At 35.7% G+C, this 27,846-nt stretch overlaps 7 protein-coding genes across 10 annotated transcripts; 5 read left to right on the plus strand and 2 right to left on the minus strand.

The window, feature by feature from the left end:
• Positions 1–1,604: 1,604 nt before the first annotated feature.
• Positions 1,605–2,761, plus strand: LOC106451713 (caffeoylshikimate esterase-like). The gene has a single exon (XM_013893677.3). The coding sequence runs from the start codon at positions 1,683–1,685 to the stop codon at positions 2,646–2,648; it is 966 nt and encodes a 321-aa protein (XP_013749131.1). The 5' UTR covers positions 1,605–1,682; the 3' UTR covers positions 2,649–2,761.
• Positions 2,762–3,318: 557 nt separating this feature from the next.
• LOC106405091 lies at positions 3,319–4,900 on the minus strand. The gene has a single exon (XM_013845696.3). It carries the CDS (start codon positions 3,817–3,819, stop codon positions 3,613–3,615), a length of 207 nt encoding a protein of 68 aa, XP_013701150.1. The 5' UTR covers positions 3,820–4,900; the 3' UTR covers positions 3,319–3,612.
• Positions 4,901–5,198: 298 nt separating this feature from the next.
• LOC106404877 lies at positions 5,199–7,390 on the plus strand. The gene is made up of 2 exons (XM_013845528.3): positions 5,199–5,664; positions 7,014–7,390. Exons 1-2 carry the CDS (start codon positions 5,353–5,355, stop codon positions 7,182–7,184), a joined length of 483 nt encoding a protein of 160 aa, XP_013700982.1. The 5' UTR covers positions 5,199–5,352; the 3' UTR covers positions 7,185–7,390.
• A 499-nt stretch (positions 7,391–7,889) lies between these two features.
• On the plus strand, positions 7,890–10,905 carry LOC106405139. Of its 3 annotated transcripts, none has more exons than XM_013845739.3 (15): positions 7,890–8,060; positions 8,140–8,215; positions 8,305–8,406; positions 8,499–8,534; positions 8,614–8,724; positions 8,823–8,906; positions 8,967–9,085; positions 9,188–9,289; positions 9,351–9,467; positions 9,552–9,617; positions 9,690–9,756; positions 9,821–9,874; positions 10,150–10,245; positions 10,413–10,469; positions 10,545–10,752. In XM_013845739.3, the coding sequence occupies exons 2-14, from the start codon at positions 8,147–8,149 to the stop codon at positions 10,467–10,469; spliced, it is 1,080 nt and encodes a 359-aa protein (XP_013701193.1). In that variant the 5' UTR covers positions 7,890–8,060; positions 8,140–8,146; the 3' UTR covers positions 10,545–10,752. The 3 variants fall into 3 exon arrangements, with proteins under 3 accessions (XP_013701193.1, XP_013701192.1, XP_013701191.1); XM_013845737.3 differs by having other exon boundaries at positions 7,894–8,060; positions 10,413–10,439; positions 10,545–10,905; XM_013845738.3 differs by lacking the exon at positions 9,821–9,874 and having other exon boundaries at positions 7,891–8,060; positions 10,413–10,439; positions 10,545–10,905.
• Positions 10,906–19,638: 8,733 nt separating this feature from the next.
• LOC106451712 (endonuclease 1) lies at positions 19,639–22,287 on the minus strand. Its single transcript, XM_013893675.3, has 9 exons — positions 22,046–22,287; positions 21,716–21,896; positions 21,481–21,588; positions 21,317–21,372; positions 21,150–21,233; positions 20,976–21,071; positions 20,817–20,881; positions 20,618–20,691; positions 19,639–20,014 (listed from the first exon to the last, which is right to left on the minus strand). Exons 1-9 carry the CDS (start codon positions 22,169–22,171, stop codon positions 19,893–19,895), a joined length of 912 nt encoding a protein of 303 aa, XP_013749129.1. The 5' UTR covers positions 22,172–22,287; the 3' UTR covers positions 19,639–19,892.
• A 390-nt stretch (positions 22,288–22,677) lies between these two features.
• On the plus strand, positions 22,678–24,326 carry LOC106451710 (transmembrane protein 184C-like). Of its 2 annotated transcripts, none has more exons than XM_013893672.3 (4): positions 22,678–22,904; positions 23,143–23,410; positions 23,486–23,899; positions 23,992–24,326. In XM_013893672.3, exons 2-4 carry the CDS (start codon positions 23,144–23,146, stop codon positions 24,196–24,198), a joined length of 888 nt encoding a protein of 295 aa, XP_013749126.1. In that variant the 5' UTR covers positions 22,678–22,904; position 23,143; the 3' UTR covers positions 24,199–24,326. The 2 variants fall into 2 exon arrangements, with proteins under 2 accessions (XP_013749126.1, XP_013749127.1); XM_013893673.3 differs by having other exon boundaries at positions 22,720–23,011.
• A 1,269-nt stretch (positions 24,327–25,595) lies between these two features.
• Positions 25,596–26,890, plus strand: LOC106455032 (syntaxin-125-like). Its single transcript, XM_013897092.3, has 2 exons — positions 25,596–26,174; positions 26,351–26,890. Exons 1-2 carry the CDS (start codon positions 25,711–25,713, stop codon positions 26,781–26,783), a joined length of 897 nt encoding a protein of 298 aa, XP_013752546.1. The 5' UTR covers positions 25,596–25,710; the 3' UTR covers positions 26,784–26,890.
• Positions 26,891–27,846: the final 956 nt, after the last annotated feature.

The raw sequence follows: 27,846 nt of genomic DNA on the forward strand, positions 1-27,846 counted from the left end.
ATAAAAATGACAGGCCTGCTTGGACCGGTTTTGAAAGAAACTCGTGTTGTTTTAAAAGTTTTATAATATGTGTCTCCATGCAGGTAATCAGAGATATTAATATAATACTAACATTCTTTTAGAGATAACTTTGCACGATGATAACACCATTGGATGGGACATGGTGATTAGTGAAATTCTAACTTCGTTAGAATGGTCAAAGTATTGCTAAAATCTCGCTTTTTACCGGTGATTCTTATCCATCCAAATATTGAAAATGCGCATACCAAAAGTTCATTTGAAGGATTTTTTGACTATATCCACTCTTCCACAAACAAACAAGAGATATATAGGTCATGGAATCTTCTACTAATCACTTTTTTTTCATTTAGAATATAAAATCTGTGCAAATAGTTTTACTTTTGTAACACTGTGCAGATAGTTAATACGAAAATATCTTAAAATGAAAAAAAAAGCTATTTATTTAGAAAAATAGAAATGAGATATTTAGCCTAAACTCCATGGATCATAATATTATTCGTATTAAAACGCAATAAAAAAAATAGATTATATTTTGGTACGATGCAAGATCAGAAAGTTTAATATCTTTGCATGATCAAAAGTAGCCCTGAGACTTTTATCCGAGATCCGGATTCGATCCGAGATTCGGATTCGATCCGAGATTCGATCCAGATTCGATCCGAAAATCCGGATATCCGAAAGGACTGAATCCAGATCCGGATAGTAAAATGTTGGATCCGTCAAAGCCGGATCCGGATCCGGATATCTTAATTTTTAAGTCCGGATATCCGGATCCGTAAGTTTTATTAATAAATATTTCAAAAATAGTAATATCTATGTATAAAAATTAATTTAATTTAATATATTTTTATTTTTAGAATAGTATATATAAATTTTATGTAAATTTTGTAATACTATACATAGAAATAATTAAAGACATTATATACATATTTTTAAAATTATTGTTAATATTTTATATATATATTAATATTGTTTTTTATTTATTTTAAGGATCCAAATCTGGATCCGGGTATCCGCCGGATATTTCAATTTTTAGAAGGATATCCGAGAACCCCGGATCCGGATAAGGATAGTAAAATTATGGATCCGTCGGATAAGGATCCGGATCCAGATATCTTAAAATTGTCTGGATATTCGATCCGTCCGAGGCCTAATCAAAAGGATTTACCTCATCTACCTCGGTTGAGTGGAAAATACACACACTAAGCGAAATTACGAAGAGATAAACTCTTCTGATATATTAAAGATTCAAATTATTTTATACAAAACTTCATTATTACAGTTTTTTTCTCTGAAATGTACATCACAAGTCTCTTGTGAATAAGTCTTGAAGGTTTTTCACGTGGCAAAACACGATTGAGATACTGTAATCGTCATGATTCAGATAAATTACCAAAAGAAGTATATAGTTTTTGTATACTTCTGTCATCGTGATTTGTCAAATATCCCAAATTACATAGACTAATAAACAAATCAGGATACTCACTTGGGCCTGACTCGTTAACCCTACTTTTAAGCCCAAAGTTAAACCCGAAGGCCCAAACAAAAAGCAATAGTAAACGCGTTAACGTTCTCAAAAGTCAAACTAAACCACTCATCATTCATCAGAACCACAAGACACAAAAACAAAAACACAATCTCTCCGTCTTCGAACTAGATCGATGTCTGATCACGATCTCTCTCCAGAGATCAACTTCTGGGGAGACACCCCAGAACAAGACTACTTCAACCTCAAAGGCATCACCGGCTCCAAATCCTACTTCAAATCCCCTCGAGGTCTCAACCTCTTCACCCGCTCGTGGCTCCCCTCTCCCTCCTCGTCTCCTCCACGTGGCATCATCTTCATGGTCCACGGCTACGGCAACGACATCAGCTGGACGTTCCAGTCCACCGCCATCTTCCTCGCCCAAAACGGCTTCGCCTGCTTCGCTCTCGACATCGAAGGCCACGGTAGATCCGACGGCGTCCGCGCCTACGTCCCCTCCGTGGACCTCGTCGTCGACGACCTCATTTCTTTCTTCGATTCGATCAAGAAACAACCAAAGTATCAAACCTTGCCACGGTTCCTCTTCGGAGAATCGATGGGAGGAGCGATCTCTCTCCTGGTCCACTTCCTAGATCCGTCGGGGTTCGACGGTGCCGTTCTCGTCGCTCCGATGTGCAAAATCTCCGACAAGGTGAGACCTAAATGGCCGATCGATCGGATCCTGATCACGATCTCTAGTCTCGTTCCGACATGGGCCATTGTTCCGACAGAAGATCTGTTGGAGAAGTGCATCAAGGTGGAGGAGAAGAAGCCCATCGCGAAGAGGAATCCGATGAGGTACGGTGGGAAGCCGAGGCTGGGGACGGTGATGGAGCTGCTTAGGGTTACGGATTACTTGGGGAAGAAGCTAAAGGATGTGAGCGTTCCTTTCCTTGTGCTGCACGGAAGCGCGGACGTTGTGACGGATCCTGAGGTGAGTAGAGAGTTGTATGAGAGTGCGGAGAGTGAGGACAAGACGTTGAAGATCTATGAAGGGATGATGCATTCGATGTTGTTCGGTGAGACTGATGAGAACGTTGAGATTGTTCGTGGGGATATTGTTGGTTGGTTGAATGATAGATGTGGTGGAGACAGAACATAGGATTGTCTGATTCTCTGTTTTATTTGATGATTTAATGTTGTGTATAGTATTCATATTTTATCAAGAAACGATGTGTTATGGGTTAAGTGGCTAGATATTGATATTCAGATCAATCACATTGTTCTTGCATATATTTTTTCTTGATAATGGTTAGTTAGTTCACTCTTTATACAAAATGCAAGCTCAGTTTCTCTAGTTCAATAGTTTTCTTGTGATTACCACAAAAGTTGCTTCTTTGTTTATTTTGTACACTGTTCTTTAATGTACTTCCTAAGCGTCTTTCTTGATTATCTGTCTCTCGCCTGGAATTTTTATGTTCCAAAGATTTTGGCAATTTTTAATACAAGTGTTTGCGAGTCAATGGTGTTATTTTTTTTTTTATAGGAAAGTGTGTTTTGAGTCAATGGTGTTTCGCTCATGGATTCAAAATTTATTAGTTGATAAACATAAATTCACACTTGAAGTGATTTCAAATACGAATCTTAACTAATTTTTTTAAAAAAGATCTTTGACTAATTATAGTATTATTTAGTCATATCTAACTTCAAAATGGTCAAAGAAATACTAATTAATTACGATCTTTGCAAGGTATGTTTTGAACGTTAGAACTTACACAAAGATTAGTACCCAAATAAATGTGTTCAAGGTTTGAATAACAATATTTTCAAAGTGTTCAACAAAGTAATTACGGTTTCTACATTGGAATTTGTACATTGATTTACGATATCAAATGTTGCCAAACTAAATCGATTTCAAGAAGCTTGACTCGAACTTAGAAGAGCCAAACGCTTTCAATCTTTTGCAGTACACAGAAACAAAATACTATTCAAGTTTTTAGAAAAGATTATCTTTAGCTAAGTTTGATGGAAAATGACAAAAGAAGAGAGAGCGAGTGGTAGACACGGAAACAAATGTGGACTGCTTCAAAACTGTAAGCAGATGAGAGAGATAAGGAGATAACTTGTCAAAATTTGACAGAAACAACATAAATCAAAGTGATCTTGCAGTGTTTACAGTCGCCGGAGAATCTCTGAGTTTCTCCTCCATCGTCAAAGTTCAAGGCGTAACTCCATGGATCATACTGAAACATAGTCTGTTTCTTCTTCTTCTTGGTCTTCTTCACCGCCTCCTTCACCCTCCGAAGCATTTTCTTCACAGCCTCCATACTCATTTTTATCAGAATGTTGAAATAAACCTTTTCTAGATTGTGAAGCTTTAAAAGGGTCTTTTGAAAATGGTTGAAAGTTTCGTTTCTTTTGGAGAAAGAAAGAGAATTTAGAGAAAATTAAGTGTTCAGCTTTTTGGGGGTAGTTGAATTGAATCCGTGCGAGGAATTTACATTGGGCCTCACGAGAAAGAGATATAACAGAAGAAGAAGAAACTTTGGGCAGAGTGCTTACTCTGTTTTTTTCTTTAACTGTTTGGTCTTTGTCTCCTACTATCTCAACGAATCAAAATATTCCTTTTCCCTATTTTTAACATTTGATAGTGTTTAAAAAAAACATTTGATATTTCGAAATAATAAATATAAAAGAATAGTTTGAGTAAAATACAAAACTAGATATTTTACTTTTACTCATTGAGATTTTGTATTAAATGAATGAAATTATCACAAATAAAATCAGATATATTGAAATTTTGTTTGTTGTTGAGATTTTAGATTTTTCTAGCTTGACTAGGATTATCAAGATGTACTTTCAAATTATTTTGTTTATTTAGATGATTACGAATTTTGTGGGTGATTTGGTAATGTTGTACATTTTTGGATATACTTTTTTTTGGTCAAAGGATATACTATTAAATAGGTTTGTTGTTAAGTTTACAACATTTGAATAATTTTGAAGCTTACAAGATTTTTTGGTTAAGAGTTTTCCAGCAACCAACCTCATCTAAACGTCTGAGCCGGACCCCCAAACCGATTGTGCATGATGTATGTAGATTTGGGATTGAAGAGCATCTTCACGATGTAATTAAAAATTAAGAAATAATTTCTTATGTTTTTATAAGAACTCCGTCCTAAAAAACTCTCAATAATGATGCTCTAGTGAGTTTAGGCTTTGTTCTTAAAGTGACTTATCATTGTGCCACACCATACATGGTTTTACTTCATAATGATTTTTTTATTTTTTACTTCATAATGATTTTTTTATTTTTGAAAAAAGATTACGTAGTGGTGATGTTAAAATGAATCCGGAAAGTGTTTTTATGAGTTCTAAATTTGGTAAAAGATTGGTAATACATTTTAAAAATAAATATTGAAGATTAAGTTATAGATATGGTTATCGAGTGCAACTACTCATTCCCTTATATAAACACTTGTTATCAAGTTGTCAAAGAAAAACACTTGTTACCATCTTAAAAATCAACACATATTCAAGATAATATACTGTTCTAAATTCATATTGGACAGCGAGCATGCATGACTAGATTTTAGTAAACAAACATCACTATTCTCTCTGTAATTCTCAAGAAAAGCTGTGTAATAAAAGGACAACATGTATGTCCCCAAAAAGTTACAATTTTAAAACAATTTCTATTAAAATCCCAAAACTTTCACATTCTCACATATTAGCCCCACTTGCTCCCTCTCCTCTCCTTCTTCATCTCTCAGTTCTCAGTTCTCACTTCTCACTACTCACATCTCTCTGTGTTTCACCTCAACGAACTCACAACACTACGGCCAAACTAACTTTCAATATCGGAAATGAGAGAGCTTGAGCGGTTGAAGACGAGCACGAACCATCAACCATGGCCACCCATTGGAGCTCCGATGAATCTCCGGCGAGAAGAACCATGTAAATCTCGATTCGACGAGGACTCAGTTAACGCAGTCTCATTTGGTTTCGTAGCTACAGCCATTCTCATCTCAATGTTCCTCCTCATGGCTATCTTCGAGAAACTCATTCGAACAACCACTAACCCAGATTCCTCTTCTGGTCGGATCCTTTTGGGTATAGATTCTCGGGTCGGGTTCAGTGGGTCAGCAGCATCTAAGCTCGGTTACCAATCTCCCAAGGCAAGTACTTTAAGTCGTAAACACAGATTCCTTATTTTGTCGTATTCTTGTCTGCTTAAGTACTGTTAAGTGTTGACACAGTTTGACTAATCTGAAATTGGATAAAAGCTTCATTCTTTATGATGCTTTCTTTCTAAGTTTGTGTTTAATTTAGACAAAAGGTTTAGTCTTTTGATTAATTATTCTAAAAAATTACATATTATTCTAAAAAATTTACATTTATAATCTGAGGGTTTGTTTTCATTTTGATGTGAACACGCTCATGCAAAAAATCAGAAGAATAAAACATCATAGGGTTTTGACTCTGTGTACTATTTTGAGTACCGAAAGTGACCCAACAATGCACATGCTCTTACATCATTAACGTTTAAAGATGTCTCAATAAGCTTCTTCACTCACACATGCATACACTATTTGAGTATATATGTATATATGGTGTCATGGTGATGCATTCATTGATTTCTCTTTTCACTTTGAATCTCCTGTTTTTTTTTTCTCGTCTTCTTCATTTAATGGCGAAGGAGACAAGAAATTAAGTGTAATAAAGTTTTGTTTGTTGGAGGCTAGATTCGTTTGTAAAGGAAAATGAGGTATAACGTTTAAGTCTAAAACCATGTGCGACTGACATGTCCTAGGAACACAAATGGCCCCCACAAGCTTTCTTGAAACCTAACATTCCTCCTAGGCTAGAGTTTGGTCATGTTCTTGAGGGTTAAATAGTTTCATTGAGATTGCATAGTACTCCTGACTCTATTCTTAAGAGAACAGACTCAGAAAGCTCGAATTGTCCTATACCAATGAGATCTCAATCTATATGTGAACTTGAATGAAATTATGGAGAAGTGGGTAACACTTTAAAGAGTTTGTTTTTCAGTGTCATATTCTTGTGGTAATAGTTTCCTGGAGACTTCTTTGTATCTCATCTCTTTTTGTGTTTTGAGAAGTGAGTTTAATTTTGAATTAGTCCTTCCCTGATGATTATGGGTCCTCCTTTGTATCCCCCTTGTTTTCATGTTAGATATACTCGTTTTGATAAAGACTGATTGGCATTAATGATTGATTTTACATGGTCATGGACCAAAAACCATGTGATGAAAAACTAGATAGAAGCATTCAAAGACATGAGAGGACCCATAAATGTAAAGTTAAGACAAGTGTGTTTGCTCTTTTCTTCCTCTTTAACTTGAGCTGCTGTTGGGGAACAATGACAGATGTTTTTAGATCTGTCATTGTCTTCTCCCCACTCAATTCCCTCTCATTTGCTTATGTTTTCTTGGCTCATGGAAAATAATAATGTTGTTTCCATTAAGTTTATGAATGACTGATTCTCTGATGTAATCCATATGCAGATGACTGTTTACGCGAACGGTGTGTCAGTATTGATGCCAGGAGACAACATCCCTACGTTCATTGCTCATCCAGTGCCCGTGCCTCATCCTTCTCAACACATCTCAAAGTCTCAGCATCAACATAGCTCATCAAGAGATTCCTCCAACTCAAACTCCATTCAAGAATGTTGAAAGACTGTTTTCTTTATCATGTATATCACCCATTGGCTTAATAAACATTCCAGCAACCACATTGAGTTGAGTTGAGTTTGGCATCGAATGTTTTTGTGTTTCTCCCGATGATCTCACTACATTGATTGGGTTCATGGAGATTATTTATGCGTATTTTGTGTACATATATCATTAATGTTAAAAAAAAAAAAACTGGTTTATGTATATTCAAGACTCTAACTTGGGTTGCATTGATACACAAAACATTTGTTGGTAATATGCATATGCAAAACTCACAATCAACAGCTAGAACGATCTCTCTGAGCTGATCAATTGCTACGTATGATGTCATTGTTTCATCATTGTTTGGTAGCAAAAAGAGGGAGACGTTTAGTTTATTGCCTTAGTTTTCTTGACGGGGTAAACGATCTATGTTTATACCGTTGCATATTGAAACTCTTCCACTTTTGGCTATTCAATCTCTTTTATCTTTACCTAAGGAATGCAATGAGACTTAAAAGTATTTAATTAACGTCATGCATGACTTATTTTACAAAATCACTTGTCAACCACCTATATATCAATAAGACAAACTTGCTAACTTTGTTCTTCTATATTTGGTAATATAAACTATAACGTTTTACCGCTATTGCCGTTTTGAGATGTCTTCAAACTTTTTCCTTTTGCTAAAGTTTTAGTTCACGTAACATAACTAGATGGTAATTTTCATTGGCTATGTATTTGATACAACATAATACCATGAAATGAACTCATATGGTAAACCTATAAACAATAGAGGCCTAACAACATACTGAGATTCACTGACAAAGTGACAAGTACGGCCTGGTTAAATTGTATTCCTGTTCTGTGTTATTGGGACAACACAAAGGCAGTCTGGTGAGTTTTCTGATCTTAAAAGTTTTTTTGTTTTTGTTGCAAAACTTGTCTTAGGGGGTTTTATTTGATTGTGTATCAGAAAGAATATGGAACATGGTTTACCGTCTACGACCAAACCATCACTTGTTAAGAAAAGAAACAACGCTCAAGATGTGGTAAGCTTTGGTTTCTCTTTATAGCACCTCCTCAATTGTGTTTGGGTTTATTATACTGTTTCAACAACATAATGCTTTGAGTCTTGCAGAGTAAATCCTGGTGGAGAATAAAGTCCTTCTTGGCTCTCATATGTACAGCACTTTTGATCTTTTGGTATAAGACCACACATATTCAATTCGAAGATACAGATGTAATGTTGTAACCTATCGTTTTGATCTCTTTGAATGTGGTGACTTGATTATTTCATAAGTAAACTCTCTTTTTTTTCTATCTATCCTTCAGCTAGAAGAATCAGATTATCCCATTGACATGGCTAAGGTAACATGTTGATATCCTAAATTCCTAAGTAATCTTATTTTCTAGTTTAATGTAAAGTTAAGTTATGGACTGTATCCAGGAATCAGAACCAGTCGATCAGAAATTAAAAGGCTTGCCTCGTGGTATCATAGAGCCTAGAACGGACCTCGAACTGAAGCCTCTCTGGTCTAGTAGTAGTTTGAGGTCAAAGGTTAGTGCTATTTCATCAAGAAGCGTGGCATCTATGATTGAATATATAGCTCCATAGCTAAAAGACTTTCTAATGTGTGTTGTGATTGTTAAACACAGGGTGTAGAAATGACTAACCGTAACTTGTTGGCCATACCCGTAGGAATTAAGCAAAAGAGTAACGTTGACGCTATTGTAAAGAAGGTATTGCAATTTTTTTTTTACAGAGGTTTCATTTTAATGTGAAACTCTTGGGTCTCTCAGTTTCTTCCAGCGAATTTCACGGTTGTTCTGTTCCACTACGATGGTAATATGGATCAATGGTTGGATCTGGAGTGGAGTTCAAAGGCCATACATATAGTTGCACAGGACCAGACTAAATGGTTATTTTCTTTCTTGAAGATAATATCACAGAGATGATGTTTTGTTTTGATGTTCAATTGTGTAACATTGTGTTTATATGATATTCCTCTCTTGATTTTTAGGTGGTTTGCGAAACGATTTCTCCATCCTGATGTTGTATCAATTTATGATTATATATTTATTTGGGATGAGGATCTTGGAGTAGAGAATTTCTCACCAGAGAGGTAAACTTCCTACAGTTATCATGAGCGTGAAGGAACTGAGTGTGACAGAATTTTTCTTCAGGTATTTGGAGATAGTTAAATCAGAGGGACTGGAGATATCTCAACCGGCTTTGGACTCAAACTCTAGTGGAATCCACCACAAAATCACAGTCCGTTCTAGTTCAGAGATATTTCATAGGTCCATATTATTCATTTTAGGAGAGCTTTTTGTTTGTTTTCAATGCATTTAGTACTTGTTTTACAATGATGCCAAAAAACACAGGAGAGTTTACATCAGTAAAGGCAATAGAAAGTGTTCTAACGCAAGCGTAGATCCTCCTTGCACAGGGTAATGGTTTAGCAGGCGATAAATTATTTCTGTGAATGGTATACATAATTGATATTGTACTTTGTTATGTAGATTTGTTGAAGGAATGGCTCCGGTGTTTTCAAGAGCTGCTTGGTTTTGCACTTGGAATCTTATACAGGTAAATTTTCACTTGCGGTTAGTAATTATTTCACTTGAGTTCATTTTTGTTTTGGCTTTTGTAGAATGATTTGGTTCATGGATGGGGGATGGATATGAAACTAGGATATTGTGCACAGGTGCTCTTATTTTTTCTTTACAAATCGTGATTCTCATTCAAGATTTTGTTAACTTATTCTATATCTTGCTGAAATTAAAAAATCTAGTTCTTTTGAAACCTTGAAATATATAGTCTAAAACATTCTTACTGAACTTAACATTATGGTTGCCCCATCAAAAACTTATATTACACTAGCCAACTCTGTCACCTTTTCTTCTTTCTATTCACAAAATTACGTGTCATTCAGAAATTTTCATATATCTTCAACTGTGAGCACGGTTTTGACCGTTTTAGGGAGATAGAACGAAGAATGTGGGGATCGTGGATAGTGAGTATATATTTCATCAAGGCATTCAAACTTTAGGTGAAAGTGGACACTCTGAGAAGAAGGTATGAATGTATGATCCCAAGATGAAAGAACTTTCTATATAACGTTGTTTCTCTGATACCGCAGCTCATTACTTCAAAGCACACACTTCTCATTTTCCCATTCTTTTGGCCTCTAACTAAAAAATAGCTCACACCTTTATGGTTCTTTTTCTGTTGATATTTTCAAGAGACATGGCCATAATTCGAGAACCTCGGTGAGTAAATCTCCATCAGATTCTTCTTAGGTATGTTGTCGGTTGCAAATAGAAGGACAAGAGTTAGCATCATAGTGTTTGTATGGTTTTGATGAAACAAAATAGATAAGGAGGCAATCGACATGGGAACTTCAAACATTTGAAGAAAGATGGAACAAAGCGGTGGAACAAGATAAGAACTGGATCAAGAGTAATAACAGAAGATTAAGGCACAAGAGAACTCAAGAGACAGCAACACCACACCAGCATGAACACACATCTAGCATAAGAAAGATGATTAATACACATAGCAATTGCTTCCAAAGCATAGATGTTGACAATATTGTATTTAAAAAAACAATAATGACTTAGATACTGATCAGAAAATACAAGTAAAGTATAATTCCAAGGTGTTGTAAAAAGGTAAAAAGTAAAAACAAAATACTGTCCGTGGTGACGCTGTAAATAATAACGTGATTTGAAATCATCATCCCTCCTTTAGCCCCTGGTTCACTGGTTGTGATGTGTAAATCTCCTTGAGCCCCTGATCATTTGTTTTCTAGCAGTAGAGTAAAATATCATGTATATTTTGGGCTTGTTCAATTTTTCAGATAAGTTTTTTAAGGGACACCTTATATCTTTTTAGGACTTTAATATTTACTTATATACAAAAAGTTAGTTTAATAAACTTTGCATTATTGGCCGGCTGTTCTTAACCATAGGATGACTCATGACTGTAGTGTGTATCAGTGTATATATTCCCCCATTTCCATTTTCCCTCGATAACTTGGTGTTACTATTATGAGCAAGACCGTGGATGGCTCATAACCAAGAGATTATGATTTGTAATCTTTCCATTTATCTATGACGGTGTAATCTCCTATATAAGAAACCTCTATGTTATAAATAAAGATAGACTTTTTTATTACTTTTACAACACGTTATCAGCACGAAACTCTAAAATCCCTAAGCTAAGAAACCAAAAGAACAAAACCCTAAAACCCTAACCCTAGCCGGCGAACCGACGAACCCTAATCCGATCGCGCCTCTTGTTCCCGCGTCTGTTCCAGCTCGCGTCCCCGTCTCAGCTTCAGACGATCTCAATCCGATCTCAGCCTCAGCCCGCATTCCGGACAGCTCGCGTTCCTGATCAGACGTCCGCAAGCCGATAGCGATTGGCACGCAAGCATACCGTTCGCGTTCCCGACGATCAAGGCGTACCCGATCAGCTCGTGTCTAGCTCGCGGATAGCTCGCGTTCGTTCCCGTTTGTGTTGCAGCTCGCGGTTCATAATCTTTGGTGGTCCGGTTTCAACAATCATCTAAGTTAAAGGTAATTCCAAACCTAAGAACCTATAATCGAATTTGGATTGATTGATAAAAAATGAAACCCTAAAATCCTAATCTTTATGAAAACCATAGGGTAATACATAAAAGCCCTATTGAGTAAATCAAAGCTCAAAAGTTCGATACCCCAAACCCTAAATCGAGATTGATCTATTGATCAATTAAAATCAAAATCATTAATGGTTTTTGAATCTCAAATCAAACCCCTTTGATCTAAGATCAAATTCGAAACCTTAAACCCTAATTTGAAAATCGATTTTGATTGTTTGAATTTGAATCTTCATTGGTTGTTTTGATCACCTAGAACTGTTGCTAAGATTGTTTAAACTCGAATCTGAATGAATTGAAATTGCTTTGCTTGTTTTAAAATCTGTAAACCCTAAATTACGTGTGCATCGATTGTTTTATTTGATTGATTGAATGTTTCTTTGAGGTTTAAATCCGTGTGAGTTAGGATTGATAGTTTTTATATCCTGATTGAATGATTTGTGGTTTAATATTGCATGTTAGAATATGTTATAATATAAAACCCTAATTTCGAATTGAAACCCTAAACCTTAATTTGTGTATCCCTAAAATCAGATTGCTTGATTCCATCTTGCTAATATCAGCCTTGAAACTGATAAATATCAGCCTTGAAACTGATTAATAAAATTGATAGAATCAGCCTTGAAACTGATTGTTTTGCTTTTCATGATTGAAACCCTATTTTTGGATGGAACCCTAAATTGTGTAATGCTTGAATCCGTTTGATTATTTTTGATTATTGATCTAATTGCTAGTCTTGATAAAACCTAATTGAATCTGATTGTTCGTCTAGCTAAATCTCATACCTGAAACTGATTGATTAATTGCTAAACCTTGATTGAATGTTTTAATATTACCATTACACATATAGAATCCGATTGCTAAGATTGAGTGCATCATATCTACTTGGCCGTGTGGCCAGTTTGCATCATATATCATCCTGACCAACATGTTTATGTTATGCGCATGATCTGATTATTATCACCTTTGCATGATCTGATTGTTTTATATTGAGGTTCCATAATTCCACTCCTGTACATATAGAATCAGTATGTTAGGTTTGCATTATAACCATATGGTCGTATGAAAACATATAGAAATTTCTTGTTTGGTCGATACCCTTGCTTGATAAAACTGTGTGACTTATTATGCATCATATATCAGTTTGGCCGTATGACCTTATTGCATTATATCACATTTGGCCGTGTGTCTTGTTTGCTTATTAGAAATGTATTGACTTGATATCATGTCTTGTTTTACGGCCGTATGTTAAATATTTTATGAGATCTAAAATTGATTGATATATGATTTGAGATGTCGAAAATCAACTTGGATTTTGCAGCCCTAAATCTCTCAGGAGATAATTATTTGAAATGGGCACTGGATACTGAGTTTATCCTAAAGTCAAAAGACTTGGTGAATGAATCACAAAAGGCGATAATGTCAAATGAGAAAGATTGATACATGGCAATATTAATTATTAGCCATCATCTTATTAGGAGTTTCAAAGATCAGTATCTGACTATAGAGAATCCTCTAGACCTTTGGACATAGTTAAAAATCGAGATATGATCACCAAAGAACAATGTTATTACCAAAGACCCTATTTGATTGGAAGAATCCCAGAATCCAGGACTATAAGTCTGTGGATGAGTCTATTGCTAGCTGGGCAAAAATAATGGATTACTGATGAGAAACAGTGAATTGAGACCTCCTGGATTAACCGCATTACCTGATACCAATAAGGCCGCAGAAGAAAAAAAGAGAGAAGGTAACCACGTCCAGAATGATAGACCACACGGCCATGGCTGTGGAGGGTGGAAAGGACGTGGCCATGGGCACTATAAAACATTTGCCCGTGGGAATCACTATGGCAGAGGCCATAGGTATCAACCCAATTTGAGCCATGGTCAAGGCAGTGGCCGTGGTATATCCTTTAAACCACAAAGCTCGACCAAATCAGTGTGACATTGATGTGGAATGGAGAACCATTGGGCTAAGATATGAAGGACTCCCAAACATTTTTGTGACCTCTATCAAAAAGAGTCTGAAAGGGAAGAATCCTGAAACCCACTTGGTCTATAAAGATGGTGAAAATAATTTCGAACATGATCAAGATGATCTTATGGAATATGAGACTTATGATTGCCTAAAAGAATCAAGTTGATAATCTGATTTCGACATCAAACTTGTGTGATTGTTTTGCTTGTATGCTTTCTCTGATTTTTATCTCCTTGAATTTATTTATATTACATTATCAGCTTAGATTAAATGAATGAATAATTTTTCTATATGAGTACACTGAAAAATGCCAATATAAGTACTAAAGCAGGTATCGCCAGTCTGAAAGAAGACTATGGCTAGGCTAATATATTATTGCCTAAGGGTATGCATCTAGAAATCAGTGATTCCTTATATTCACCCAGCTCTAAGAGCAAGAGCAGCCTATTGAGTTTTAAAGATATAAGAATGAATGGTTTCCATATTGAAACAATGGGCGAAGGAAACAAAGAGTTCCTTCATATATATATATAAAATCGCCCAAGGCCATAATAAGTCCAAAAGACTATACATGCATTCTCTACTGACCTAGACTATGCATAGATCAGTATGATAGAAGCTAAAAGCCTGCGAAAATATACACTTTATGGCACGACCGGATTGGCCATCCTGGTCCAAACATGATGCAAAAATTGATATTCAAAAGGCACACATTAAAAGATAAGAAGAGTTATCCCAAAGAATCTCACGTGTGTAGCATGTACACAAGGGAAACTCATTAGGCCATCACCAGTAAAACGGCTACGAACCTATTTTTCATAAATAAAGACTATATGTCTAGATAATACTGGTGAATACATGTCTCAAGTGTTTAAATGATTATGGTATGTCCATGCGGTAAGTGAGGACAATTCTGTGATACATGTCCATACCAAGAACGGCTTGGCCGAAATCTTTTAAAACACAAATAGCTGATTGATAGACCATAACTTATGAGGTCAAAACTCTCATTCACAGCTTGGACCACACGAAATTTACATGCACCTAAGTTAATACGCATCAGGCCATTGTAATATCCCCTATTACAATTATTAACGGGCCAAGAGCCAGACATACCCCATCATAAGACATTTGGATGTGCTGTCTATGTACTAATTGCTCCACCACAGAGAACTAAGATGGGAACTCAGAAGGAGGATGGGGATATATGTTGGATATGATTCTCCCACAATAATAAAGTACTTTGAGCCAACTATGGATGATTATATTTGAGGCCAGGTACACGGATTATTTTAGAAAAATAATAAAGCTGGTAAAAGAATGGTAAAAGAAATAGAATGGAATCAACCATCAATGTCTTGGCAAGATCCTCAGATTAAAGAATGTGAAATAGACGTCCAAAGATTATACATTTACAAAGCTAGATAATCAAATGTCAGACACATTTGCTGACCCGAAAAAGAATGACTAAGTCATATATAAACCAGCTTGTAAAGCACCAACGAATTTGATGTCCAAGAAGAGACACATTCAAGTTGCTACAGAGTCTAGACAACGTATGAAACGTGGTAGACCAAATAGGTTCCAAAAGATAAGAATCTTCGAAAACAAAAGAAAGGTGCATAGAATGATAATCAAAATCCAAATCCGATGTTACTAAGGAAACCATCCCAGACATGGAGATTAGGCCGGCCGGCTCTAAGGTACAGGTACCAAACAATGTAGCTTGGGATGCCAAGCTGCAAAGTATTAAAGGTCCTGATAATAATAAATCTCAATCGATTATATCATGTCTGGAACATAATGGAACCAATAAGGAATGTTGACATAAGATGATTTATTTGCATACAAGGTAGCACTTGAATTTATGAATATAAACGAGCATCATGAACCCACGTCAATATAAGAGTGCGCACTCGTAGAACAGATTGTTGAATGGAAACGTGGGGTTAAATAGTTTAAGGAAGAAAGGCGTATTTGGCCATATGATTAAGACGCCATATGATGTTAAAACCAGTGGATATAAATGGGTCTTGTGAAGAATAGAAATCGTGAGATATAAAGCTGATGTTGCACAAGGATTCTCACAAAGATCAGTAATAGATTATGAGGAGACATACTCCCATGTGGTGGATGCAACTACTTTTAGATTTCTCATAAGTCTGGCTATATAAGAGAGAAAATTAGACTTGCAGCAAATTGATGTAGTGACTGCATATTTATATGGTCCACTGGATAATGAAAGTACTAGAGGGTATTGAGCTGAAAGTACAACAAGTTCTCGATAACAATATTGATAATCATCAAAGTATATGATCTGAATATCTTAGGAACCTCTGGATACAATTTCCCAAACAGTTGAATATCTCAAGAAAGAGTTTGAGATGAAAGATCTTGGAAAACAAAGTTTTGTTTGGGATTACAGCTTGAGTACATTAACAATGAAATCTTTGTGCATCAAATAGTATATACAGAAAATTGTACTCAAGAGATTTAATATGGACCAGTCTCACCCATTATCTAGTACATGGGCGTGAGATCACTTGTTTTGGACACTGATCCATTCTGTTCAAAGGTGGACGATAAATAAGTCCATTTAGTCCTGAGATGGACGATGCAGAAGTCTTGTTTTAGACACTGATCTGATTGGTCCATAAGAAGGACGATGAAGAAGCCTTTGATTTTGGTTTATTTTATACTAACCAGCCCAAAGAGGAGGGGTTATTTGGTTTTGTTGATTTGTTTTTCAGACAGGTTATGTTTTACACATGGTGGTACACGCATATCACAACAACATCATCCAAGATTTCGTGTGTGTGTATTTGAGGTCGATGACTCAATATGTTCGATCAGATTATGGCATAACCGATGGTAAAGAAGAACCAACTATCATGTTCGAGGACGAAGCATATTCTGTCCAAGATCTTCATCACCCACGGATTGCAGAAAATTGGAGAGGTCCAAGGGACCTTCAGTAATGTCCAAATCAGGGGGAGTAATGTGTGTTGTACTCTTTTTCCTTCACCATGGTTTTGTCCCAATTGGGTTTTCCTGATAAGGTTTTAATGAGACAACATTAAAACACTTTACAAGCTCTAAATGGTTATGACATCTAAGGGGGAGTGTTATGAACCAGATTGTGGATGGATTATAATCAAGAGATTATGATTTGTAATATTTCCATTTATCTATGACGGTGTAATCTCTTATATAATGAACTTCTATGTTATGAATAAAGATAGATTTTTTCGTTATTTTTACAACAGTTACCTTATTATTATTTTTTATTCTTTCGAAGGCGTGTTACCTTATTTTTCTCACGTGAATTTTGTTGCTAGTCTGCAAATTATTAAGAAACATTTCATTTGTCTGACTTTCGGTGAATACCTAACAAATGTAAGCTTTTTGTGAATTTGGTGCAAAATGGAATGGAATATCTATTACTCCCTCTGTTTTTAATTATAAGTAGTTTTACCTAAAAACACAAATATTTAAAAAGTTGTTATCTAAAAAAATATATCATTTAATCAATTAATTCAACCAATTATAAAAAGCTTGACATTATTTTATTGGTCACACAATATCCAATAAATGAAAAAAATGCATTGAAATATGTAAACTACTTATATTGTGAAACGAACTCTTTTTACTAAAATTACCTACATTTAAAAACAGAGAGAGTAGATTATTATTATTATTAATCATCATGGAGCACTTTAAGACTGTCAGAATATTTTGTCGCTTTTTAGATGACCAATCCAACCTTATGATATAACTTTCGAGTTTATCCTTAGTGGGATTACAAGTTGGTGTCCACTTTTAAATAAAGCTACTTACTTTTCTTCATAACTAATTATTGATTCTAAGCTTGCAGCCATTGATGCAATGCACCTGGATAGAGTCTATCTATTGTGCATTTTTAGATTACAACCATGGTTTACCAACTCTCGAAGCAATCAAAAGATCATTATCTTCATTAGTCATTACTAACCAATTTATAAATTAACTAATAAGAATTAATTGATAATGAAAATCCTTGTATCGAAACAAAAAATAACCAATAATAAAACTAAAATGATATTTAGTACGAAACTATAACAATTTATGAATGCTTTTATCAAAAAAAAAAAAAAACTATAACAATTTAAGTTTGGTAACATGAATAAACAAATAAATAGTTATCCAAATTTATTTTAGTCTTAAAATATAAAAAATTAAAATAACCCCATAAATTCATTGTTAGTAAAATATACCTTAGAGTAAAGTATTAGAATTCTGGAGAACCCTAATCTGATCAACAAAACCCCTATTAAACAAAATCGAATAAGATCGAGTTAATTAGAAAAATAAATTAAAGTAAGATCTTAGGGTCCGACTGGTTTTTGCGGTTGGTACAAGTTGACAGCGTTTCAAAACAATCATACAAACCGCTACAAATCACTCCAAACTGCTCTGAACCTCTTAAAATCAAAAGATGGTTCCAGCTAACGTTTGCGGTTGCAGGTGGAAAAATAAAAATAAAATTGGTTTTAAAAATATTTTAAAATTAAAATTTAAAAATGGAAATATTATACTAAAAATATATACATATTTTATATATTAATTAAAATTCACAAACAGTATCATAATTTGTTTTATAAAAAGTTAAAAACTTTAAACTAACTATTTATTAAAAAAATTAAACATTAATATACACACATATATAAAGATATACACATATATAAAACAAAATAAAATATTTTTTAAAAAGTTTTAATATAAATCTTCGAAACAAATTTTATTAAAATTATAACTTTCAACTAATTTAAATTTTTTATTCATGAACATAATATTTTTATTAATCATATTATATTGTTAATTATTATATTTTATTACAATAGTATGTTTTTAATATTTTTATACTGTTATAATATGTTAATATGGATAATTTATTATTAAACCGCTGCAATATCTTATAATCAACCAATTACAAATATCCCGCAAACGCAACAATTTTCAAACGTTGTGCCAGTCATACAAATCGTTTAATAACGCTTGAAACCGCAGCCATTCGCATCCGCAAACTCCCGCACCCGCAGCCGCTGCATTTAAACCAGTCGGACCCTTAATCTGATCCAATCCGCAACCGCTGCGTTTAAACCAGTCGAGTCCTTAATCTAATCCAAGGGGGGCGGCGAGGGGCAAAAACGTTCAAGCAGATAGTGAATAATATATTGATCAAACTTGTAATATTAGCCAAACCCAAGGTTATTTTGGAGAGCACTTTAACGTTTATATAAAGACCTATGGATCCTCTTGTGGTTGTAACTTGCAACAAATCAAACATTCTTGTTCTTCAGTTTACTCATTTCTTCTTCTCTCTAGACTTTCCTAAAGACTTACTTTTTTCTTCTCAGACTTTCCAGAAGACTTTTGACTTCGATAGACTTCGATAAGCAGAAAATGGGAGGAAGAGGAAAAGTCAGCATGATCAACGGCGGAAATGGAACTAGGAGAGATGCCAGAGAACAAGGTGGCCGTCCGATACCAAAGAGAGGGCAAGTCAAAGTTGGGATCTTGCTTGGCTTTGCTAATTCTTTTGCTTCTATCTTTGGCTCCACGAAAAACTTCCTTGGATCCTAAACTGCTGCTTCTCATATTAAATATTTTTGTTGATTTCTTCAGAATTATTATGTAGTTTATTAGAGTGAAATCTCATATTAAAGAGTGGTGATCTTGTTTAGTCTCTAGGTTGTTGATTTTCTTTTCGTTTTATCTTTTTTTTTTTTTTTTTTTTTTTTGGTCGATTCGTTTTATCTTTTTTGTTTTGTACAAATCCAATGTAGTGTCAAGAGTCACGTGATCAATAGTAGTACTATATTTTTCTCTTTTAGATTTCTTATTTATTTTTAACATGTCATAGTTTATAAAACAAACACACAATGGAATATATGACCTAATCCTAAACACATCTGTATAAATAACTAGCCCTCAGGCATTAGCTGTCAAATGGAAATAGCTACAAAGAAATGAATATTCGATCAGTCTTATTTAACTTTGCGAAATGACCAAATAATCTCCTAATCAAATGCTTTGATGATCCGGTCTGGTCTGGATCGGTTCAAGTGGCAGCAACATCAGCATGAGTATCACTGAAAACCCGGTTTAGTATCATGGCTAGTCTAACTCCTCCCTGAACAATTCTCTTCATCACTATTGGCATCCTTGTATCAAAATAATCCTCTGCATAAGTATATATTTCCGGAAATCAGTTTTCTTATTAACCTCTAAATCAGTTTTGTATCACAAAAAGAGAGAATAATCTTCTTCACATCAAGAAATTGAATTTCGTAACCCACTGAACTCCTCATATGTTCTCTTTATAATCTCGGTTCATGATGACTATGTGTACATGTGACGAGATCACTCTTTCTGAAGACATTCTAGCTAGTATCATGGCTAGTCTTACACCAACACTAATCACTATTTCTTATAATGTCTTTTAACAAACGATCTAATCAATGTCATTAGCCTTCACTCTGTTTTATTTGCATAAGTAGTATGAAAAGACTAATACCTCCAACATTTAAAATTTCGCTAGTCGTTTGGATCTCTAGACGAATAAAGCATGTATAAGTTATTTGCTGTGGTTGGAAGGACATTTGTCGTATGCCATTACCATATTGAAAATGTTTTTTTAACATTGACAATCTGATTTAGGTCACTCCTAATCGTTTATCAAGAAACTCAAAACTGAACTGAAACTAGACACAACTCAGTTATATTAATTTTCTTTTGGTTATTTTGTTTGCGTACAAGATACTTTTATAAGCAAACAATACATACCTGATAATGTTTCACCGGATTTCACGCCTTCGTAACCATATTTACAAGCTAACTGTATACTCTCCGAAGCATACCTGCGCATACAAGAAGAATTATCCATTTTATCTATAGTTTTTTGTTTTAGAAATTACAATTCCTCCACCGAACCCAAATTTTTATAGGAATCTATATTTGTCAACCTTTATAATTTATAACTTACTTGTGTGGACAAGCGATGAGATCATTGCATTCTGTCCACGAAGATAGATCGTCATGCCATAATCCCTAATATATAGGATAACCCATTTATATTTAACCCACGGTATAAACAAACGATTATATATGAAAATTATAGTAAATATATACAACTGGTTAGTACATTGGTGATGTTCTTCTCAAGATCTTCTTGGAGAAGATCCAAGTCCTTGTCGTAGTATTCTTTTAGAGCCGTGAGAATGATCTCTCTGTCCCATACCTTCACATTTTCTTTATTAGGTAATCTTTTTTCGTAATCAAGTTCTTCAAATTTGTAAGAGGAAAAAAGAAGCCTTACATGATGTAAATTTGATTTGTGTCTGTACCAACGTAAATCTATTGTGTTTCCTCCTTCATCACTTGTGAATCCGACATGCATCGGCTTTTATGTAAAAGAAAAATTTATAACTATGTTACAAACTAAAATAAAATATCTGACAAGAAATGTGTAATGATGAAATAAACCTGATGAATATCTCCCATGAAATGCGACAAGAACAGAAGGGCTTCAGTCATGTTATCTTTGAAATTGAAGATGAAGAAATGTAATCAAAATAAAATTATCAGAGAAATGGCAAATTATATAGACTTAGTATTTGTATATTTTTATAAATAAATAAAAAACTTACATCGACGATCAGAAGTTCCTTCACCGTAATGCTGAAGCTGAGACGTGAAATTTTGGATTGCTCCATCCACACACATATCCTTTAACCCATGTTGATCATGACAATCCCCTGTTTTATATATCAAAATTCAATTATTTTCACCTTGTTCCGTATGAGTATTAGTTAACTACGGTTCAAGACCAATAGAACCAAAGTAGATATAGTAAGCTAGAAACGGCCACGGTTTATGGCTTACTGGAGTATTCGTAAGAGCAGGCGTGGTCGGGAGTGTCGATGAAATGGAGAGGGCTGGTCCAACGGTACTTGTACCAATGTCGGATCTGGTCTGGCCACACACATAATGCGGACAAGTCTCCTTTTGCGTAATCCGGTAGTAGATTCTCTACGGCATGTGCCGGTCCTGCTTCTAAAAGTTTCTGTTCACACCACATAAACACACACGGACTTTTGTAAGAACTACCAATTCTCTACCAAGAATCTTTAAACTTGGTATGGCTTAACATCCCAATAGTATTACTTGTATGCATAATTCATTTATATAAAACCCACTGGATCATCAACTTACTTGAGCAATTCGGCATGTAAGAATATGACCTTCTTTACTCCAACTACGGACAGGAGAAACCGAACACAAAACCATTACACCAAATACAAAAATCAACCTTGTGGGTGATCTGAAAGCCGATGCCATATCTCCAAACTTCAAATCTTTTCTTGTAGAATAAGAGTGTCTTCTCTATGTTCTCTTGTCTACAACAACTTGAGAGAATTTGCAAACAGAATATACATACATATTGTAAATATAGAGACAAGAATGGACTTACAAGTTAGGTTAATGACAAGTAACATAATAAAAGATGTTGAGTTTGTGTGCAAGCAAGACATTGCTAGTCTCATACGTTCCTATCGTAAGGTTGACATTAGGAACACGAGATATACATAAACGTTAAGATAAAGAGTCGCTATTTTATTAACTAAAGCATATTCGTCGGTTGTAACAGCATCATCCCTGCGTGACAAATAATGTTTGCTAAAACGTTTGCGTCTTTTTTTTTTCTTACATTACAAAATGACCGTCAGAAAAAGTCAATTTCCCTTATAATAACCTCAAAAAAAGTTTTTCAACCATAAATTATATAGTTCTCAAAAAATCCATAAATTATAATATTTAAATGCATTGACCAATGAAAAAGAAATGAGTCTTAATTTTCTTTTATGAACATTTCAACCAAAAAAACTTTCCTGCTTCTTTCTTTTTTAGTGTCTAACTTTTTCATCTAGAAACGTTGACTTGTCTCTTGCTTTCAACCGGTCAATGAAGAACAGCTTCACTACTTGAAGAATCGTTACCATCACAGTACGGTGAAGTTCTCATCTTGAATCGTCTTCTTCTTCAATAGACGTCACCCGCTTGTTTCAATCAGGTTTGGATCCTCCTCTCTGCATAAAGCTTCGATCTTTGAGTGACCCTGAAGAGCTTTCAAAGAAAGTTGTCTCCTTTTCAGCTCGATTCAGCTGTTTATTCGTTTTGGTTTGGAATCTCTTAGCTCGTTCATGAATTAATTTGATTCTGGGTTTCTCTAGAGTATAACATCTGATTGAAAAGTCAGAAACTTTGTGAATGAATCATTCAGTTAACTTTTTTTCTCAATTTCGATGCAGAATGGTTGACTTGTCAACTCTATCTCCTTCGGAGATCACGGTGATGGGATCCGTGTTCTGCGTCTTGCTCTCGATGCACTTCACCATGCAGCTCATATCACAGCACCTCTTCTACTGGAAGAACCCTAAAGAGCAGAGAGCCATTCTCATCATTGTCCTCATGGCTCCCGTTTACGCTATCACCTCCTTTTTGGGCTTGCTTGATGCCAAAGGAAGCAAACCCTTCTTCATGTTTCTAGACGCCGCTAAAGATTGCTATGAGGCACTTGTAGGTTAACTCGATTCTTGAGTCTCTCCCTCTCTATGGCTGTTTCTTGATTTGTTGTTGTTGTTGTTGTTTCAGGTCATTGCTAAGTTCTTGGCGTTGATGTATAGCTACCTCAACATATCCACGAGCGGACAGATCATCCCTGATGAGATTAAAGGGAGAGAGATCCACCACTCGTTTCCAATGACGCTATTCGTTCCTCGGACCACACATCTGGATCACAGCACGCTGGAACAGCTCAATAACTGGACGTGGCAGTTCTGTGTTATCCGCCCTGTGTGTTCCTTCTTGATGATATCACTGCAGCTTCTCGGGATTTATCCACCGTGGCTGAGCTGGATCTTCACCGTTGTTCTAAACGTCTCGGTATACTTGGCTTTGTATTCTTTGGTGAAGTTTTTCCATGTTTTTGCTAAAGAGTTGGAGCCTCATAAGCCGCTTACCAAGTTCATGTGCATTCAAGGGATAGTATTCTTCTGCTTTTGGCAGGTATATATACACAGTCTCATCTCAATAGACTTAGGATTATCACATTGTTGTTGTTCTTCTTTTGATCTTGAGAAACCTGTGTGTTGGTGCAGGGAGTAGTGCTTGAGGTATTGGTGGGATTGGGGTTGATAAAGTCGCATCATTTCTGGCTGGAGGTGGAGCAGCTTGGGGAAGCTCTGCAAAACGTGCTTGTGGTTCTTGAGATGATTGTCTTCTCTGTTATGCAGCAATACGCTTTCCACGTTGCTCCTTATAGTGGGGAAACCGAAGCTAAGATGAGAATGAACAAGAGAGATTGATTCCTGAAAGAGAAGATTTAGACCAGAGAAGTTTTTTGTTTTCTTTTTTTGTTGTTAACGTGAATGTTACTGATTTTCTTTAACGAACAACATAGGATAGTGGTTAATAATGTATCTTTTGTTCTCTCTGCGCTAGTCTCTAGACATTACAAATGTGATTGATGAAAGCTTGTCACTAAAAGGGAAACAAAACAAATCTCTCTTTACTAACGTGAACTCTTGATCCCTCTTGCTTGTTCTCTTCTTATCTCTTTTCTTCATGGTTTTGGTGCTTGACTTGTGTCTCCGGTTCTGCTTCGAGGGTTTGGATTTCCTCAAAGGCGCCGGCTGTGATGTGGAGGCTTTGGCCGTGGAACCATCGGATTCTGTTGACTGGGTCTTTTCCCTGCGAACAGGCTCATCCTCTTCACGAGATATCTCGCTTGTCGTCATAGTCACTTTAAGCTCCCCTGTATCATACATCGTCGTTCCTTTTGACCCACAAGGAAACACACATCAAATATCAGAACATGCATACCTAAGGCAAAAGCATTCAATGAAGACAAAAAGACTCAACAGTGCAACTTCTCGATTCTAATCAATCAGTTCTCTAAAGTTACAGAGACAAAACTATCAACCATTAGTAGAGCTCTCTTTCTCAATCAAAACGTGAAATTATCTCCAAACTGAAAACTAAAGTGATTATGAAAAGTTACCAGAAGTTGAAGCATCAGGCTCTGTTTCAAACAAAATAGTAAGAAACAATATCCACAAATGATTGAAGCATTAAAAATCTCTCTGACATATCATAAACTATGATCACTCATGCATCATAAAAAACATGATACTGTTCTTGAAACTATCCAAATAACATATGGATGATGATGATGAATAGCACAAAACAGAACTTAAAGGAACACACCAAAAAAATCAGATAATTACGTAAGCAAACATCCATTAAAGATACCCAGATTGAGTATCGACTCTGACTCCAAAGAAACAGCAGAAAGTTTAGATTTTTTTTAACGATACCTGAGATCTTTCTCATCAAAAGAGACGGTGACGCTTTTGTTCTTTAGAGCTCTTATACCAATGTGCTTAGCTCTAGTCGGCGGAGCCAATGCCCCCGCGGCTCCCTCATCCTCTACATTCATTGCCAGATACTTCCTCCGATCAGAGACGAAGCGATTCAGTAGGGTTTGTTTGAGGTTTTAGTCAAAACCAAGTTAATATTGAAGAAGAAGATGATACAAGGAGAACTGGACTTTTATTTGGGCTTTAGGCTCGGCCCATTACATGGGTAACTACGTCTTTTTCAAAAAGTTAGCTAATTTAGTTAAGACAAAGTTATGCCACTAAACCAATTTTAGATAATTACCAAAACTGCTTGCGACTCTCATTCCCAACAAAACCTCCTCGTACTCTGACAGAATATGACAATGATGATCATCATCATTCAAAAGCATTGAAAAGAAAAAAAAAAAATCACAAAAATAATAATTGTTACATATTTTTTTTCAAAAAGAGTAAAAAATGAATGATTTATTCTCAAATTCGTTCAAGAGGAACCAAGCTCAGTTTGGGGATGTGGAGGCAGGTCAAGAAACGATGAACCTCGACAAGTTTTTTGAGGACGTCGAAAATGTAAAAGATGACATGAAAGGAGTCGACACTTTTTACAAGAAGCTTCAAGACTCGAACGAAGAGTGCAAGACGGTGCACAATGCCAAAAAGGTCAAGGAGCTGCGAGCTAAGATGGATGCTGACGTAGGTCAGGTCCTTAAGAGAGTCAAAATCATTAAGCAGAAGCTAGAAGCCTTAGAGAAAGCCAACGCTAACAGCCGTAATGTCCCGGGTTGTGGACCCGGTTCGTCTACGGATAGGACCCGGTCTTCTGTGGTTAGTGGTCTTGGGAAGAAGCTCAAGGATTTGATGGATAGTTTCCAAAGTCTACGTGCACGGATGAACGATGAGTATAAAGAAACCGTAGAGCGCAGGTATTTCCACTTTTAGGTTTCTTGTATTGCAAGCTTGCTATGTTTTGTCTTCTTGTGTTGCAAGGATATATGACTATTAAATGTTCCACATCTGACATAAATCTTTCACTTTCGAGCTAGATTTTGAACGTGAGTTAGACCCCTTATTAATAATGACTATGTCGGAATTGGTGAAGGTATTTCACGATAACAGGAGAACAAGCGGACGAGCAAACAATCGATAACTTGATAGCAAGCGGTGAGAGTGAAAACTTCCTCCAAAAAGCGATTCAAGAGCAAGGAAGAGGTCAAATCATGGACACGATCTCTGAGATTCAAGAAAGACATGATGCGGTGAAGGAGATTGAGAAGAATCTACTGGAGTTGCACCAAGTTTTCTTGGACATGGCGGCTTTAGTGGAAGCGCAAGGGCAGCAGCTTAACAATATAGAGAGCCATGTGGCTAAGGCGAGCTCGTTTGTGAGAAGAGGGACTGATCAGCTCCAAGACGCGAGGGAGAACCAAAAGAGCTCGAGAAAATGGACTTGTTACGCTATTATTCTCTTCATCGTTGTGTTTATCCTCCTTCTTATTCCTGCTCTACCCCATATTATGCTAATGTTGAAATGAAATTTCTAGAGGATAAATTTTTTGAAACATCGGATCGTTATTACGTGTACTAGGATTCGGACCCCCGCGGTTCGCGGGGGAAACAATACTAAATTAAATATAAACATTTTCAAATACTTGGTTAATTTTGTTTAGGTATTTCATTTGTGGATTGCTTAGACACTAAGCCAAGGGATGCAACTTTAAGTAAAAGTTCTTCCAAGCTCAAACGCAGGACCAACCAAACTGTTTCAAAACTTAGTTCCATTCCTTAACATGTCTCCGCCTTCTTATATTGTACCGGTAGAACATCTATAACTTTTTAATCACATAACTCCATTTTCTTCAACGCCGCTTTCATCCTCTTCCATGCCCCTGTTGAAAGCACATGCACCGGCGCTTTCCCATGAAACTGCGGCGGGGGCTTCTTTGCCATTGTTTACATGTTCAACTGCAGAAGGTCAACAACAGCACCACAACCAAAACAGTCAGGAGCTTCCTTCTAATGGTACCGGCACACCGTTTGATCTAAAGTTATAATTATGCTTTTGCAATCAAAACATGTTTAAAATATTAAGTATTTAACTAAATCAACCAATGATGCATATAATAAAATATAGGGTTTTCTGCAAAAACCCTCAATGTGGTTTTTTTTTGCAAATTAATCCGCGAACTCAAAAACCCACGGGTCAACCCTCCAAGTGCCAGTCAAACCGCAATATAACCCTCGGCCATATTTATGTGTATTTGACTGTGTATAATTTTAACATTTTTTCAATACTAGGTCGTTTTGGCGCTAATTTTTTAATGAAAAAAATTTGTTGAACCCCACCTTCATTGTGCATTTACGCAAGCTCCCATGTCCGAGAAAAACAAGGTCATTTCGTTTTAGAAATCTATATAATTGCGTTTGTTAAGTAAACAAATATATTTGTTGGCCGAGATGGTTATATAGCATGCACATGGTATTTAAGGTTCAAATTTCAAACCACGAGTTCAACAAAATTTTTTCATTAAAAAATTAGCGCCAAAACGACCTAGTATTGAAAAAATGTTAAAATTATACACAGTCAAATACACATAA

This window comes from Brassica napus, chromosome C8 (genome assembly GCF_020379485.1).
Source record: "Brassica napus cultivar Da-Ae chromosome C8, Da-Ae, whole genome shotgun sequence".
In the NCBI taxonomy this organism is placed as follows: domain Eukaryota; kingdom Viridiplantae; phylum Streptophyta; class Magnoliopsida; order Brassicales; family Brassicaceae; genus Brassica; species Brassica napus.